Genomic DNA, 17,746 nt, shown 5'->3' on the forward strand with positions numbered 1-17,746 from the left:
CAGGTGAGTATGAAGTTATCTACAACCCAGCAAAGTAACGGAAAGTAAAGTTAGATCTCGAGTGCAACTGGGACTATTCCCTCCTCAGTGAATTAAGAGGCCGTGCACCGCTTTCTGTCAGACGCATGAAGGAGTTAGTAGTGCGTGGCGGGAACGGATGGAAGGACCTTTCGAAATGAGTATTATAATTCAGTGTGCTTTCACGCACGCAAACTCATTTCATAAGGTTTCACCTTCGCAATCTCGAGATGCACATGTGTTCGTCGATGGAAACTTAGCACCCAATGGCCGTCGAGTAGCGCCGCGTCCACATGGATTTCTTTTATGAAAGCGTGGCGTACAGGTATTGCGATGTGGTGGTGACCTGAATCAACTAGTTCGTAATATCCAGTGGTAGGACATTTCAATTTCGGGAGATTTCCATACGGACCGGTTCACATGACACCGTTGACATGCGCCGTGACACTTGGCTGTGAAAACCCGGGAGGAACCGCGCTAGAAAGGCGAAAAACAGGGTATCGGTTATTTTTGATACAATTATTCCCACGGACAAGTACTGTAAATGCATTTAAGTGCGCGTGGTTTTTATTTCGCGCTTAGGCGAAAATGGAGTGTTCGCGGTGGTTTTAAGTTCGCGGCAGTGCTATCGTCGCATACTGCTACAGTATTGTACAAAAATGTTTGCGGTGGCTTTAAGTTCGCGGTGAAACGGTCACCGCGAAAACCGTGAACATAAAGCCACCGCGAACATGTCTACATTTACAGTAATACGTGCATATAGGTCCGAGTCCGCATGGGTTGCGTATTAACTTTTTTTAAGTAAAGGTTTCGGCCGAATGAGTCGTTTTTTCGGTCCGATAATACCTTCTTTCCCGCAAATTTTACCTAAATCAAACGCAACTCATGCGGACTTGAATATACGCACACGTGTGAGCGGGCTCTATAACGATATCGAGACAAGCAGGAGTGGGATTTATTAGTGCGCGAAAAGTCGTCATATGTTCTCTGAAGTCCACCCACCATTGGCCTTGATGTCATTGTAATAATAGGTACCAAGTCGTGAAGTAAACCTTTTCAGTCAACCAAGAGGTCTGGTACAGGCAAGGAGTTACCATGTTCAGTATTTAAAGGGATCTCGAATGACTGGCGGTGGAAGCTACCAGTACCATGCTGCCGGAAGAAAAGCCTGACCGCAGACCTTCTAGGTTCGGTCGGTGACTATTGGGGTTGGGTTGGGACGTCTATTTGCGAGTCGGCAACATGGCTCTCAAATGCCGGGGGAGCTCGATTTGCCGCCGCACGCCTAGAAGTAGAAGTGCATCTCGGTCATTGGAGAACCTTGTCCATCTTCTGCAGACTCCAAATTTAGTGCGCGCGGGCGAAAAAAAACAAGGCGGGCAAAAAAACAAGATATTCACATTTTCAAATTTGAATAGCATAAAGCATGTAAGAAGAATTGTCCCTCCAGAGATGGTTAGGATGACAAGAATGTACCAAAATGGGAAAATGTGTATTGTGGTAGCCTTGATTGTACTTCTACAAGTGACACTAGTGAGACCTTGGTAGACTTGAAACTAGTTCCGTTGTTGTAGAAGTGACACCAATGTGGTAGTCTTGAGGGTAGTTGATAACTGTGTATTCCAGTCTACCACACCGGTGTCACTGTGTGCATAAAAGAGCTGTTGCATTGGCTCTCAGTGATGCCATGTTCTGTCACTTCAATTCTTGTTACAACGTTTATGGTGTCATTCTTTTAGATATAGCTGTATTTTCCCCATCTTTTTTCGCCCTCTGGCATTAAATCTCGAGTCTGCAGAGCGTGGCATCCGTAGAATTCATATGTTGTGGCCTTAGTACATTTGGCATGATCATGATGATACATTTCTTTTACTCTATTTCGTGCCTTTGACGTTCACACATAACGTCGTGTGCAAAATGCCTGTTGTAACTGCAAACATTAAAAGTTCAAAGTAGTTGCATTTAATTTCGCGGACGAGACAAAATTAAGTGTTCGCAGTTCGCGGTCTACCGTAGAGGGAAAAATATTCGCGCTGGCTTTGAGTTCGCCATAAACAGGTCACCGCTAAAACCGGAAACATAGAACCCCTGCGATAATTTCTCTTTTTACAGTATATTTACGATGTCCTATTCTTCATGGAGGCCAATTCAATATAGATCTTCTTACTGTAGAGAGATTACCGAATACCTTCCTATTTCATTCCTTGCATAATGGCACTAAATTATGCATAAACGCTGCAACAAGTGGCAGGCTGGGCCGACATCGTGACACATACATGTAGGTAACGTATCATTATTGAGTACCACAAATCCAATCAAATTTACACCGAAATCCACAATTTATTGTTCTTTAAAAGTTGATTTTCGGCAGGAACTTACAGCTAATTAACATTATTGGTATATGCACGAGTCTATAAGTAGACGTGTTGCATTTTTCAGTAACGTTTCTCTGCTGTTTATATATAATTTAATTTTGCCATGCGCCGAGGGATTTTATGATGTTCTATTGTTTCGGAATGACCTTTGATATACTTCAATTTTTCATGACAATGTGACGTATATAGCTATGACAAATTTGTAGTTTCCACCTGCAGTCTGAGAAATAGCCTTTCGGGCTAAATTAGGTGAAGTAACATCGATGCCACTCTAGAGTGGCCGATTGGACCTACTCTGGTCGGCTAATTCCTCCGGCGAATCAGGGCATCCAACTTTGTCAAACTTATTTGCACGGGTCTTTTTTGTGGTGCCAAGAAAACAAACATGGCGGACTTGAAAAATTTATGATCACTGACAAACGACGATGGGAGGATCATGATCAGGTAAATTGAAAATGGATTTCACCTCCTGATATGATGCTTTACGAAAAAAGTTATCTATATTTCTTTGCTTAACTACACCATATTTCAAGAGACCCTATGTCACAAGGGGGTTTGAATGTCTAACACCGTTATTTAGATGACATGGTGACAACTATTACAATGCAAACAAAACTAAATAGATGAAGCATTGCTTTGCTATTATATGAAAGTTTATTGAAAATTCCTGCCCGTAGGATAATTGCAAGTACATGTAACGTTACGTGTACATGTAACACAGAGTGGACGGACAGATGATGATGAACAATATAACATATGACTACTCTAGTCTTGACTACTGACAGTAAGTTCTAGCTTATTGGGTTCGGTTTCTTTTTGCGAGACAGTGGAAGACGAATGATCCCACTTTTTCTGTATTGTGTGAGTTTTGTGATGTTAAGAGGAGAGTAGTTTTCTTTTCGTCTGAAAACGTGGAGAAATTAGGATGGAAAATGGTGGCCTCTTTAAACAGCTCATTTCTTTCGTGGTCGTAGAATGGGCAACTTAACATAAAATGTGTTTCGTCTTCCACCTTGTTTGACATGCAGTATTTACACATTCTTTCGCACACAGGTAACGTTCTTGTACCGCCCTTTCTCAATTTCAAGGGGATGGGCACTAATTCTAATTTTGGTAATAGCAGAGCGTAAATCAAAGTTATCTAATTCTAAATATTTTTCCATGGTATATCTTGTTTTGCATCTCTTATAGAACCTTAGCTTGCCAGAATCAATTCTCAAATTGTGACAGAAAGTTTGAATATACATATCAGTAATTCTGGACCTTCACATAGTACATACTAACTTGATATCACTGGATGAGTTGCAGGGATAGAACAGATAGGAGTATCCACTATGGTCTAATATTTCTTTTACACGTTGTAAAGAGAGATGTTGAAACCACGATTAGCCCCTCCTGCCTGTAGTAATGTATTAACAAGATTTGCGGTTTTGGAGCCTCACTAGCTCGTACGTGATTTAGACAGGGGGACCGTGAAACGTCAACACTGTAGCATCACATTCGAATCGTGGTTAACGGAATGGCCGTGACTTAAAGGGGGGGAGGGCGTTCGAAGCCGCGTTTATTTTGTTATTTAAGACAAGTTTAATCGCGACATAAACTAACAAACACCTACGTTTTTTGTGTGTTTTGTATAGCTTTATGCCTCATGTGTAAAACAATAAAGTTTGCGTGCCGATTGTTGACTGTTCTTTATGTAAGAGTTGCCATTACGCAATGAACTTGCGTCGAACGTAGCCATTGTTTGTAGCCAAATTTTCCTGGTGGCGCAAAAATCTGTTAACTGTACACAAATCCGTATTTCATTCAGACGACAGCTATATGCATGAACTTGGGTTCTCTGCGTTTTTATTCAGCACAGTGGATAGAAACAGACATGTCTCTCTTCTGCATAATAAGACGAAGTAAAACTCGTTCGAAGTTATGGTACTGTCGAAGTTATGGGACCCCACGTTACAAGCCTACTGTTTTTATAGTAAGTAGAATTTTAATGTTATGACTCACTATCCGTTTTGTTGTGCCAGTAAAGCTTAGAACTATAGTACTTACAGCTATGATAACAAACGGCCCAGCTAGAGTTAATAGATACGCTCCTGGGAACACTGCACAATACCACGTTAGTATGGACTGATGCTCAGCATTGTGTAGTATTCCGCTGTGGGTTGCGTGTAGCAAGGAATCTAATTTTTTCCCAAGAAAACATTCTCGTGTAGTGTTATGTATGTACTACCGAAGTCGCGTATTCGGAGTGAGTGACGTATGTGTACGACTACGACGTAAAAAATGATAAAAACATAACACAGTAACGCCATAACGTTTGTTTTCCAAAGTATGTCGGGATTAGGGATATGTCGGGATTAGGGCCGTTCCCGTTATCATTTTATTGCCAGGTTGATTTTTTTTTTCACATAGACTAGTCGCCATGCTCCCAATTATTTAAAAAAATGTAGTCGACACCAGTTTCTAAGGAGAACAAATTTACATAACATAACTTCTGGCATGCGATGTGAAAATAAGTATCATGTTACTCACGGACTAGACCATGTTGGTTGTAGGGGTGTTTGAGAGAATTTCGGTTTAACGGAGCTAAATAAAACTCTAAGAAAGATGTCTCTAAGAGCAAAGAAAATTGCTAAAATTGATAGAAGAGGATTTATTGTATCTAACAGTCACAATCGCCTCAAAGGACTGAAAATGTTCACATCTTTGAGTTTTCTAAGAATCGATCCTGAGTACAATGCACGGTTGACTAACCCCGCGCTACTGTCAGTGTAATGGTCGTGGCGGGAAGAATTTGTTGTTGTGTTGCGTCCATGTGCCTGTCTGTTTTGGTTTATAAGTACTTTACCATAAAGAGTAGCGGTCCTTACATGCCGCTGACGGGTTGGACTATTGCCGCCATGTTACAGGACCATGGGTGACGGCGCTGGCCGCCAGCATCCCGCAGGACACGGCAGCATCGGCCCCGATACCGAGACGGGAGCGAGGGAGGTGACGGGACTACTCGCACCCGAACCCCGCAGGTATGACAGGGTACCTAGAATTTCTCCGTTTATGTTATCTGATCTTGCTATTGCATAGAATACTGTAATATCGATGTGAAGGTGCCACATTTGGCAGTGTGCCTATACTGTGGGGAAGAGTCACGCATCGCCAAACTTCCAACGATCCTCGCCACAGTTCTGGGTACCCGTGAACCACTCGAGCAGGATGGCAGCGTGAAATGTGGACAGGCCGATCTCTGAAGATTTATAAATTATCAAAAGACCGACTGACATCATAATCACGTCCACATGTGTCTGATGTGCCCACGACCGGGTATATTCTGAAAAATCGTGCTCACCACCCCTTCAACTTTTGCAACGGAATAGCCGCAATGTGTTCAGTACTGTAACGTTAAATCCCATTAACTAAAGTTTAAGCTCGTGGGGATTCATTTTCGCAATGTTTGTTTGCGGTATCATTATCTCCATGAAAAATGGAGATATAACACGTTAGTTTTGGGTGCGTCTGTGTGTCTGTTTGTCTGTTTGTGTTTCCGGACTACTGTAGTCAGCATAACTCAAGAACCTCTCGATGGATTGCGATGATATTTGGTATGTGGGTAGGTGTTGCGAAGCCGAAATTCAAGGTCGATTTTGGGCCCCCTGGTATGTGACCTTGGTACTGCAGCAGAAATTTCATTTTTGTATCTCTTGACCTGGACGTGCTATGGTCTTGATTTTTTGGTGGCAGATAGGTTGTGGTGTAATGAAGAAGTGGTGTGGGTTTGGGCCCCCTAGCAGCTTGCTCTGGAACTGCAGGGGCATTATTGTGAAAATCTTCTAAGGAGAATAACTGAACAAAGGAACAACGGATTTCCAAGATATTTAGTATGTGGGTAGCTTAGACAGAGATGTACACAATGAAGTGTAAATTATGTAAATTGGGACTTTATTTGCATAGCTAATGAGGAAAATCTATATTTTCAGTGTTTCCATTATAAAACTCAAATACATGTAACATTGTGTTTATGATAAAGCATATATTATGTAAATGTGTAAGTCATTTCCATAAATAGAATTGTTCATGGAGATATGAGGTCGCAGAACTCTTGTTTAGTTTGCGGCGGAAAGAAGGGAGTAAAACCGTGCCATTGAAAGACAAGGGAAGGGGAAAAAATTATTTTTGATCATGAGTAACATCTGATAACTGTCAGATAGGAAAATGTCCCTTGCCAGTGTTTTTGCTAGGATCGATTGGGTGACCTGAAACACAACATTTTATTCCTAGGTGAGCTAGGTCTCAGAGGCAATTATGTGGCTATCTTGAAGTCTTACATTGTCATGCTGAAGGTAGAGGCAAAAATCTAATCTAAGTTGTCTTCTGAACAGTTAATTTCAAAACAACATTCTTCTTGAGTGTTCTTGTGGTTGCTTCATGCCACTTTTCCATAACTCATTCCCTTTATTAGTAGAAATTATGTGTAATCCCTGAAATTATCATAATGCATAGGGTGGTCTCCTGAATCTAGTGTTAATCTTTGTTAGGTAAGATCAATGGAACAGTATGAGAAAATGTGTACAGTATTCATCCACCAGAGGTTAGATGATAAATTCATTGTCCACTGACACACAGGTACAACAAGTAAATAAATACTACCGGTATACTTATTGTTTCCTTTTTTTAATGTCAGATCAGCTGAAATAAACCAGGTACCTATCACTGATTCCATGTCACCCAGAGGGTTTTCAGATAATATTGCTAATAAGTTTGAACAATTTTAGATAAAAGACTATAACAGTCAAAATAGTTCCAAATTGTTCAATCAATCAAAAATGAAAAATTGAACATGTTTCCACTCATCTGTATGTTTTGAAAATATTTTGAAAGTAATTGCACAAATATCTCTTTATTTAGAACAATTTTCAAACATCTGTGTGATTGTGTCACTGTTGGAACATGTTCCAACAATTTGGATCATTTTCCAAATGGTAGATTTGGGTTATTGCCCCCATAAAAGTAGGTGCTAATCACGCTCTATCGTCTGCCTCTGTATATTTCTAGATTTCATGTCTGGACTCTGGCAACTCTTTTGTGTTGAAGTGTCTTATGTATGGCACCCAAGGATAATTCCCTATAGAGTCTTTGAAGGGATGTGTGAATTGCTCTGTTGCCAGCCCACTAATCCACTTACACAATGTTTTTAGAATGTTGGAACATGTTGCAACAAATGATGAATCTATGTTGCAACGGTTAAGAAACTAATACCAATAAGATGTTCAATGTTGGATTTTTGTTTAACATGTTGGAACACAGCAGAAAATATTTAGAACATCAAGTACAAGATCATGACTAGACCGGTCCTTAAGAATACGCCGACATTGTATCCAGTCAGGCCTCACAAAGCGGGACGAAAAACTGGTGGAATCTGTTCAATACCGTACGGCCAGAATCATAAGTTGTCATCGTGGAATTCCGTACCCTTCTTACCGCACCGTCTACTCCCAGCTTTCTCTTTCGTTGCTCGTCTTTCGCCGCAAGCTTCACACAGTGACTACTCTCTACAAACTGTTCAACAGACGTTGTCCACCTAACTTACAAGGTCTTCTGCCATCTACCAGATCATCATCCATTGATTCTAGATACTCCCTAAGAAACGGTAACAATCTCTCTTTACAAATACCAAAAAGTGTGAGAACCCAGAGGGCCTTTTTCTACAGAGCCACCCAACTGTGGAACTCCCTTCCATCCGACACACGGACTGCCCCCTCACTCTCTACTTTTAAAACTATGGTATGGAAGTCCCTGGGGGACCCCTTCTCTGTTTAATCTCCCCGGTCTAGTATGAAGTAATTATTCCAATGTACAATCCGTTGATAGATAATGTATTTTCTTCCTTTTAGATTTTATAGCATTACTTATAGAATGTTCATGTATATTGATTCACGGTAAGAGTTGTATGATTGCATGCCTGTATGATTTATCTTTAACTAATGCAACTATTGTATTTTTTGCAGCAAGGTTGGCCCTTTGTAATAGCAATAGCTAGTTGGGCAGCCTTGGTTGCTGTACATTGTGCACAGCCAAACAAATAAATAAATAAAACATCAAGTAAATGTTGGAAATTATTTTAAACAGTTACTTATCTCAATTATAGATTGTTACAAAAGTTTTGAAAATGTTATAACAAAAGGCAACAAACATGCGGTAATGTGGAATTGACTCTACAACATAACTTTATCGGAGGTTAACTTTGCAGTGTTAAAAGCAATGTACAGTCTGTACAATGATTAAAACATTTATGATATAGAGAGTGCCAAATCGGTAGGATATCATCAAATATGACTTCTATTGGCTCTCTTAAAAACTGTCCTAAAGGCATGTGTGATTTGATTATAGCAGAGGGCCTGTTCTGTTGTCAATCACATAGAAACATGATCACACTGACTCCGTCGAGCTTCAAGCTCGAAATGAAACATAATATTAATGTTTTATTACTCAAGTACTTAAGCATGAGCTGTCCTCTGGGTAGTAGTTAATTGTATCAAGAGAAGGGCTGCCCCCAGGATCTGTTCCTCTGTCCCAGAATGGAAATTTGACCCTGCCTGTCCAAAAAATTAGAAATCCATAACAAGAAACTGATGAAAATGTTTTTTCGTATCTTTAAACTGACAGATTTGACAACAAAAATTAACAACATGGGCTCCCAAACAATGAGAGGGACGGGAAAAAAATTACAGCTGGAGACAGCTCTGATCAAGAGAAAAAAAAAAGGTAGCTAAGTTTTACCATGTCTGTACTGGTCATTAAACAATTTATGGAATACAAACAAACAACCAACCAAACTAGTTATAAAATGTTGCTGTAGAACACAATATGCTGGTGCTCTATTGTTACTTGCCCCATTCATCTGATATTGTTGGTTCACGTTGCTTTGATAACTCACCTGTCCAGAGATGGTAGATGACAGGCGGGACAGTTGGCTGATGAATTATTAACGGGAATCAACTGTCGCAGCGTGGACACGGCCCAGTCCCCCGCACTGCGTCATGTCCGACACGAGGGTCTGCATGCCTTATTTCGCGAGTCAAAGAGAGCTACAGTATTTCAATTCACCGTTAATCGTAGCTAGCCCACTCAAATTCAATGTTTATTGTTGGTTAATCATTTGAATGTGAAGTGTAGTACTAGGATGTCATGTAGCATGTCATTTGTCATCCTGAATTCATCATTAGACAAATTCTTTGAATCCCGTAGTTCAATGCTAGATTGCCCAAAAGTCAGAATGGAGTGCCATGTCAGTGTTCTCAACCTAGTTTTGCCTTATGTCAGACACAGCATGAATACAATGGAACAACAAATAACTCGTAACGTTCCGAAATCCTTTGGTAAGAATAGTCAGTTTACCATGAAGCATTGTCGGGCTTCCTGAATTTAAACAGACCCTCTGCCATTGCAGCCACCTGACTCCATGAAATCCCAAACGATGTTTCCAGTCATAAAGTTTGCCACAGATGGCAGAGGCGGTGTAATGGGCACGGCTGATTGAGTTATCCAGGCTTTATTGAGTGGTGGAACTCCTGTAGAGGAATGGGATTATTAGAGATAATTAGGTTAGAGGGACACCAGTGAGTTGTGAAGCAGCCAGACTGCACTGAGGCTGAGGTGATATCATTCTGTTGGAAACTGACATGGTCTCAACTCTTGGACCTTTCTTAGGAGGAGAGAATGATAATGCTGCCTTCCTCCGGTAGGTATTGTGGTCTACACAGCTTCATAATAGTCTCTAGCTACACATTTCATTACCTTTGCCGAGAAGGTTATGCATAGGGTAGCGTTTGTGTGTGTGTGTGTGTGTGTGTGTGTGTGTGTGTAGTGGACCAGCATAACTTGAGAATGCCTGGATGGATTGTCTTGGTATATGGTATGTTGGTAGCTTTGATGAGACCTGAAAACGATTCGATTTTGGGCCCCTAGCGGCTTCTTACGGTACTTCAGCGGAACTTCCTGTTTAGATATCTCGTATTCTGGACATGCTATGGAACTGATTTTTGAGCGGTAGATAGCTCTTTGGACAGAGAGTAAGTGGTATGGGTTTGGGCCCCTTAGCGGCTTTTTATCTCCATGAAAAATGGAGATATTGTTTTTGGCGTGTTTGTGTGTGTGTGTGTTTGTGTGTGTTTGTGTTTCCGGACTATTGTAGTCAGCATAACTCAAGAACCTCTGGATGGATTACGATGATATTTGGTATGTGGGCGGGTGTTGTGAAGCCGAAGTTCAATTTTTGTATCTTTTGACCTGGACGTGCTATGGTCTTGATTTTCTGGTGGCAGATAGCTTGTGATGTAATAAAGAAGTGGTGTAGGTTTGTGCCCCCTAGCAGGTTGCTCTGGAACTGCAGGGGCGTTATTGTGAGAATCTTCTAAGGAGAATAACTGAACAAAGGAACAACGGATTTCCATGATATTTAGTATGCAGGTAGCTTAGACAGAGATATACAAAATGGAGTGCAAATTATGCTAATTGGGACTTAATTTGCATAGCTAATGAGGAAAATCTATATTTGCAGTGTTTTCCATTAGAAGACTCAAATACATGTAACATATGTAGTTTATGGAAAGTGGAGTATCAACAGATACCAATTATGCAAATAAATTCCTAATTTGCATAAATAATTCAAAAACACCGAAATTCATCAAATTGAAAAATTATAGGACTGTCAATATTGCAACATGTGTAGGTAAGATAGAGGTGTTTATGATTAAGCATATATTGTGTAAATGTGTAAGTCATTTGCATCAATAGAATTGTTCATGGAGATATGAGGTCGCGGAACTCATGTTTTAACTGCAGGAGCAGGTTTGTTTCAGACTTTTAAAGAGAATAACTCAAGAAGGGCTTTATAGATAGTCATGATAGCTTGAGTGATGATTTACATGATTAGACAATTATTATGCAAATCGGTATCTAATTTTCATAATTAATGAGGAAAGTTTATACATCTGTCAAATTACATGATAGGACTCTCAAACATGTGACATATTTAAGGTCTCGGACCAGAGTTTTTTTACGATTTCGTATGTAGGCCGACACCCCCAGGTCGATGGGCTACAATTCCGCCGAGAAAAGTAGGAGGGAAAATGTAATCACATGGGCGAAAAGCAGTTTTCTGCGGCTTTCCGATGTATCTATCGGTATTGTCCGTTGTCCCTTTATTTTGGGTAGAAACCATGGTAATATGTAAATTTTGGACCTGAAAATTAAATTTTTTACACTTTTTTGATCGAACCTGCTCGGAAAAAACAAGTTTTCCTGGGGTCACGGCATATACAATCTTATTACATTGTGTCTCTGAAAAATTGAAAAGAAAATGGAAAAGTCATGTGATAACTTTTTCGCAATCTCCGATGATGCAAATTCGGTGAAAATGCATTAAAAACGATGCTATTTGGGTCATCAGGCGAAAAAACCGCATCATCGTTGGCGCGGACTAAATAAGCCTTCGATGGCGAACCAACTTCACCAGGCCCCAAAATACTACAATTCACGGGCTTTTCAGGAGATACCAAAAATCTATGCACAGCTAAAACGATCACCAAGCAATAGGGGCCAGAAATAAGAGTGACGACCATGCACTTCCGGCAGCTTACCGGGTCATGACTCATACTTTGGACAACTTCTGTTATTTGGGTGGAGAAGATGATCAACTGGTATGATTGATGAGAAACACTCCTAATACGTCAGTCATAAAGGTTAAAATCAATTGGCGAAGGTATGAGGTCGTGGAACTCTAGTTCTTCATTATATGATTTTTTGAGGTAGCTTGGACAGAGATGTACTCAAATTGGGACTGAATTTGCATAAGCAATTAGGAAAATCTATATTTCCATTCTAGGCATGTTGTGGCAGCTTACACCTGTTAGTTTCGAAACTAGGTCAAGTATTCCTCAGGGAACCAACAGCTAGTGGTCAAACCACAAAGGGATATCAAACCTAACCCGTATACTTGTTTCTTTTATGTGGATAGCTTAAGTGTTACTTGATATAATGAAATGGTGATAATGCAAATCAGAATCTAATTTCCATAATCAATGGGGGCATTTTATAAACCCACTGCGTTCAATGATACGACAGTTAAAAAATGCAACATATGTAACTGAGAAATAAAGGGACATTGATATATAAAATTTATGCAAATGAAGACCTGTAATTAATGAGAAAATACTGTAATTCCATATCGGTAGATAACTGGAATTTCATACTTGTGGCATTTGGAAGTTATGTGACAATGAACAAAGTTGAATATAAATTCTGCAAATATGGGCCTAATTTGCATAATATATATTTCATGGCGATTTGAGGTCTCTGAACTCTTGTTATTGACTGTGTTGCATTGTGGCTTCGCTACATGTAAGTCTCACGTCTTTTAGCCAAGCACACTAGATGACAGGTCCTATACTCGAATGTGTTGGGTTCTTTTACGTGCACCGGTTTGACACCATAAGCTCTCTCATGCATGGGGCCGCCAGCTTTATGTCCTCATCCAAAATAAAGGACAATGCAACTCTTATCCAGTCGTGCCCAGACCTGGGTGCAAACCCAGGCTGCTGGCTCCATGGAATTGCACAGACTATCAAACCCCTCGGACACGACCTGAGAGGCTGACCTTTGAATGTGGTGTATCAAACTTGAAATTCTTATGGTGGTTTAACTTTTCTGTTTTGGACAGTTACCTCTCCTTTGTAAAATCATGAAACAGCATTTCCACTGTGCTACTACCCTGTACTATAGAATGGTTTTAACTGAAAACATAAAATACGGCAAAAATGCTTTTTCTCGACAGCAATAAAAGGCAGCCTTGTTTTTCCACTTGCAGAAGTGTAGGGAACTGTACCCCTGTAGGCCGGCGCTCATTAAAGCAGGTGGAGTTTATCGGACTTCGTCAGCTGACCGTGGAAGAAGAAGAGTACCAGGCTGCTGTCGCACGAAAACAAGGAACTGTGGGAAGGTACGCGCTGCCCAGGATGAGCCTTCTGGGGAAACCGATCGGGTACCGTGCTACAAGGCGGGCGGCGAGGTACAGACACTTCCAGATGATGGTGTACAATTTCCTGGAGCGGCCAGCTGGGTGTAAAACACTGGCGTATCATATCATCATGTGAGTTAACATACACACACTTAAAGTGACTCATAAAACACACATACAGGACTTGCACTAACTAGAGTTCCACGACTTCATACCTTCGCCAAATGATTTTAACCTTTATGACTGACGTTTTATGGGTATTTCTCATTGATTGTAAATCATACCATTTTGATCATCTTAATGATAGAAGTTGTCCAATGTATGAGCTTAACAAAGAAGGTTATGCTAACGTTTATGGTCAATTATGCAAATGAGGTCCTTATTAGCATAATTCAATTCAACAATGTGCACATTCACATATCTTCCAAATGCCACATTACAGTTATTGACGTCATTTACCAGTATGGAATTATAGTAGTTTCTCATTAATTGTGCAAACTAGGTCTTCATTTGCATATTTTCTATTTATCAACATTCTTCTCTTCATTTACAAATGCCACATACAGTAGATTCCGCATATCTGTATAGCCCATTTGTCAGCGCAAATTATACGACTCCCCGAACTATACGACTGTCCGAACTAGCGATATTGACGTCCCGAACTTGCGATATTGACGTCCCGAAGGAGGGGGGGGGGGCGAATAGGATTTTGAGCAAGGCACACAAAGTATATGATATCGCAACTTTATTTTGCAAAATTGTAATCAAAGTACTATCCAACCTTTCCGACGATCTTAATGTCACCATATTGGATTAAATGCGCAATCTATTTTCTTCAGATAAGCCCGAACTGCGTGGGAAACTCCTGCCAAATAAATAAACTCCCGCGTGAAATCTTGCAGTCAACCAATCAGGGTACATGTTTTCATGATGCGAACCAATCAGCGCTTAGAAAGAAGCGGTAAACATGCATATTAATGAGCAAGATGGTGGCGCCGACCCACAGTGCTTTATTTTGAAGTGAAATCATGGCGTAAAATACGACTCATCTACGATACCTGAGCAGAATTTTCACGGGAAAAAATTGAAAGAATAGATTCTCCGCCGAATACGGCAACAAATGACGAGTGGAAATCTTGTTTTTCTTGACGTATTTTCGCTGGCTCTCTTTCATTGAGTCTTGTAAAACAGGTTTTTAATGAGATCAACGTATGTCAAAGGCACCGATATCGATTGTTTGCAAGCATAACAATAGCAAGAAACAAAAGATTGCGATTATCGAATGGTAGATTGGCGTATTCACTCCCGAAACTACAATGCAAACCACAAATTTAGCCTATAGTTTTGGGTCATTTTACGATATAATCGGACAAGATTCTATACAATATACCGAACTTTACGATTATGGGCGATACAATTATGCATTGTTTTTACAATTAAGTGAATGGTAAATGGTTTTCGAATTCTATACAGATAGACAAAAAATATACAGAAAAAAGTTATACAAAATAATTGGCATATACTGTATTTGAATAGTCACATCATGGAATGCAGCGGGTTTTTGAAATTGCCTAATTTTTTATGCAAATTAGAATCTGATTTGCATAATCATTGTCTAATTATTCAAAGCCATCTACATAACAAAAATCATGATGATTCGTAAACCCCATCTTGAGTTATGGTATTTTCTCATTAATCATGCAAATAAGGTCTTCATTTGCATAGTTGGTATCTATTGATATTTCTCTCTTCCTCAGTTACATGTGCTACATGAGTCCTATCATGAAATGCGGGGAATGTATGAACGTTCCTCATTAAATTGTGCAAATTAGATACAGATTTGCATAATAAGTATTTAGTTATGTAAATCATCACTCAAGCTATCTGCGGCGTCACGATTCGTGCCCGTCACATTCCGTGCTTTTTCCAGGCACAGAACCACAATCACAGACGCTGTCACAGACTGTGCCCGGAAGCGCTGTCAATCACTGTGACTGACGGGACAGTGATGTAACTATTCACGCCCGCGTTTCTATATAAGGAGCATGTTTTTGCCTGGGCACGATTCGTGACAGTGCCCGAGTGTCACAAACCGTGCCTGGGGCAAAAGCACGTTTTGTAACACTCGGGCACTGTCACGAACCGTGCCTGGACACAGTCGTGAATGGCACGGTTCGTGACGGATTTTTGTTGTAGAAATTCGTACTAAGACGTCCGTCTGTTTGTGCCACATCAACTCTAAGTCCAAATCATCCAAGACAAGCGCGAAATGTATTTCAATGAGCAAGAATTACGCTGATTCTTTCTCATCCCAGCGCCCCGAAAAAAAAAACAAAGATGGCGGGCTGCAGGAAAAAAACATGTTGGGCAGACACTAAGCTCCGCCCCAAAGCACAGTATGGGATAAGACCCCCTGTGTGTCAGGAACTGTGCTCGGTTGGGCACGATTCGTGACGGTGCCCGCGTGTCGCAAAACATGCTTTTGCCCCAGGCACGGTTTGTGACACGCGGGCACCGTCACAAACCGTGCCTGGGCTCAGTTTGTGACAAAGCACAGAACGTGACGCAACATTATCTACAAACCAAAAATGACATGACTATCCATCAAGCCTCTCTGGAGTTTTTTTTTTCTTTATTCTCTGGAGTTCTTCTCTCAAATTCTGAAGCAAAACCTGCTCCTTTACATGTAGTTCCCAAAAAGCCACTAGCAGCCCAAACCTATACCACTTAATTACTCTCTGTCCAAAGAGCTATCTACTACTAAAAAATCAGGTCCAAAGTATGTCCAGAACATGAGATATCAAAAGTGGAAGTTCCGCTGCAGTACCATAACAAGCCGTTAGGGGACCCAAAATCTAATAATTTCCAGGTCTCATCAAGACCAACCCGCGGCTGTATACCAAAGTATACCAAAGACAATCCATCCAAGCCTTCTCTGGTCTTTTACATACACACATATACATACAAACGCTACCCAAAACGTAACCTTCTTGGCTAAGATAATTATACACAATACTATCACATACAAACGCTCCATTCCATGGCCCTCAGCTCAGGAATTCAGTATGGGACATTTGTCCCCGCCCTGGGGATTCAGTATGGCACATTTGTCCCCATTCTGGGGATTCAGTATGGTACATTTGTCCCCGCCCAGGGTATCGTACATCTATGCCCACTCCCACCCTGACAGTCCCTGTCGATTATCTTGATAGTGCAAATCTACCATGTAGACATGTGTCACTGTAGCCCGAATGCAGCCACAATGATCATAACAGTGTACTACTTAGAAGATATGGTAGGGGGCTCTGATTCAATAGTTGATGCCTGCTAATGATTGGTTTCCTGGACTGATTTCCAGTGCAGTACCAGTGTTATCACCAAGACTGTGCATGTCCTGTTAGGGCTCTCTCCTTCCAGGCCAAGCTAGAATTTTGCTTCTCGGGATGAAATAAATTCAGTTACTCTGTTCCCCCTTTCGAACAAAAATGAAACTATTCTATTTAATGAAACTATTGACAAGTCATCAACACCCACGGTGGTTGATTACTAAGGTATTCTTTCCCGGCAAAGTATCAGGATACGTGGCATCATTTTGGCTAATTGTAAAACATTTGGAAATAAACGAAATAGTGGGAATGGGAAAAACTTTTCAAAATAAGCAAATTTAGTGAGTTTACATACATTGAATGATGCTGTTTTGCATTAGATGGCTGTTTTTTTTTTTAAATTTTGCTCCCAGATACAATCATTTGCAGGTTTTAGAAAGGCATTTTCTCAGGGAAAGATTGCTTAAAGACGGTGTTTATGACACAAAAATACAACATTTTCTTATCATCCGTGATAGGAATAGTATCATTCAATAGATATAAACTTTTAAAACAAATACACACCCTTCTGATGTTATTTAACATTGAACCATACTTCCAGCTTTTGATTTTTCTCTGATCTTCCCACCAGGTAATTACATTAATCAGTGACTTCTCTCCCGATGAGGTCATAATGAACACGGCAGCCGGTTCGAAACCTTGCACCACGGGTTGTGAAAAACATCATTTGATGAGCTAACAGTGCTTAATTATGTCAAGTCAAGTCAAGTCAAGTCAAAGCCTTTATTTTACTTTATTTTACTTTATCGTGATTACATTCAATTAAAAGACATTATAATATTTAGTTTGTTTGCTTCTCAAAAGAACATTATTTCCAAGCCGCAGTGCAAAGTGCCAGACCGGCTGCCGTGTTATTGTGATGTCATCGGGAGAGAAGTCAATGATTAATGTAATTACCTTGTGGGAAGAATCAAAATCTGGAGGTATGATGTTTTGATGGTTCGATGTTCAATAACATC

The 17,746-nt window shown here is 40.4% G+C and overlaps 1 protein-coding gene across 3 annotated transcripts in view; it reads left to right on the forward strand.

The window, feature by feature from the left end:
* Window positions 1–5,165: 5,165 nt before the first annotated feature.
* Window positions 5,166–17,746, forward strand: part of LOC136424152 (potassium voltage-gated channel subfamily KQT member 1-like) — a 70,608-nt gene continuing 58,027 nt past the window's right edge. For 2 of the 3 annotated variants that reach the window (XM_066412638.1, XM_066412639.1), the window contains exons 1-2: window positions 5,167–5,416; window positions 13,252–13,533. In XM_066412638.1, the coding sequence (XP_066268735.1) occupies window positions 5,307–5,416; window positions 13,252–13,533 (392 nt within the window). In that variant the 5' untranslated portion in view covers window positions 5,167–5,306. Of the gene's footprint in view, window positions 5,417–13,251; window positions 13,534–17,746 lie in introns of all 3 variants that reach the window. The other variant, XM_066412637.1, reaches the window with a different exon arrangement.

Source organism: Branchiostoma lanceolatum, chromosome 18 (assembly GCF_035083965.1).
Source record: "Branchiostoma lanceolatum isolate klBraLanc5 chromosome 18, klBraLanc5.hap2, whole genome shotgun sequence".
NCBI lineage: Eukaryota > Metazoa > Chordata > Leptocardii > Amphioxiformes > Branchiostomatidae > Branchiostoma > Branchiostoma lanceolatum.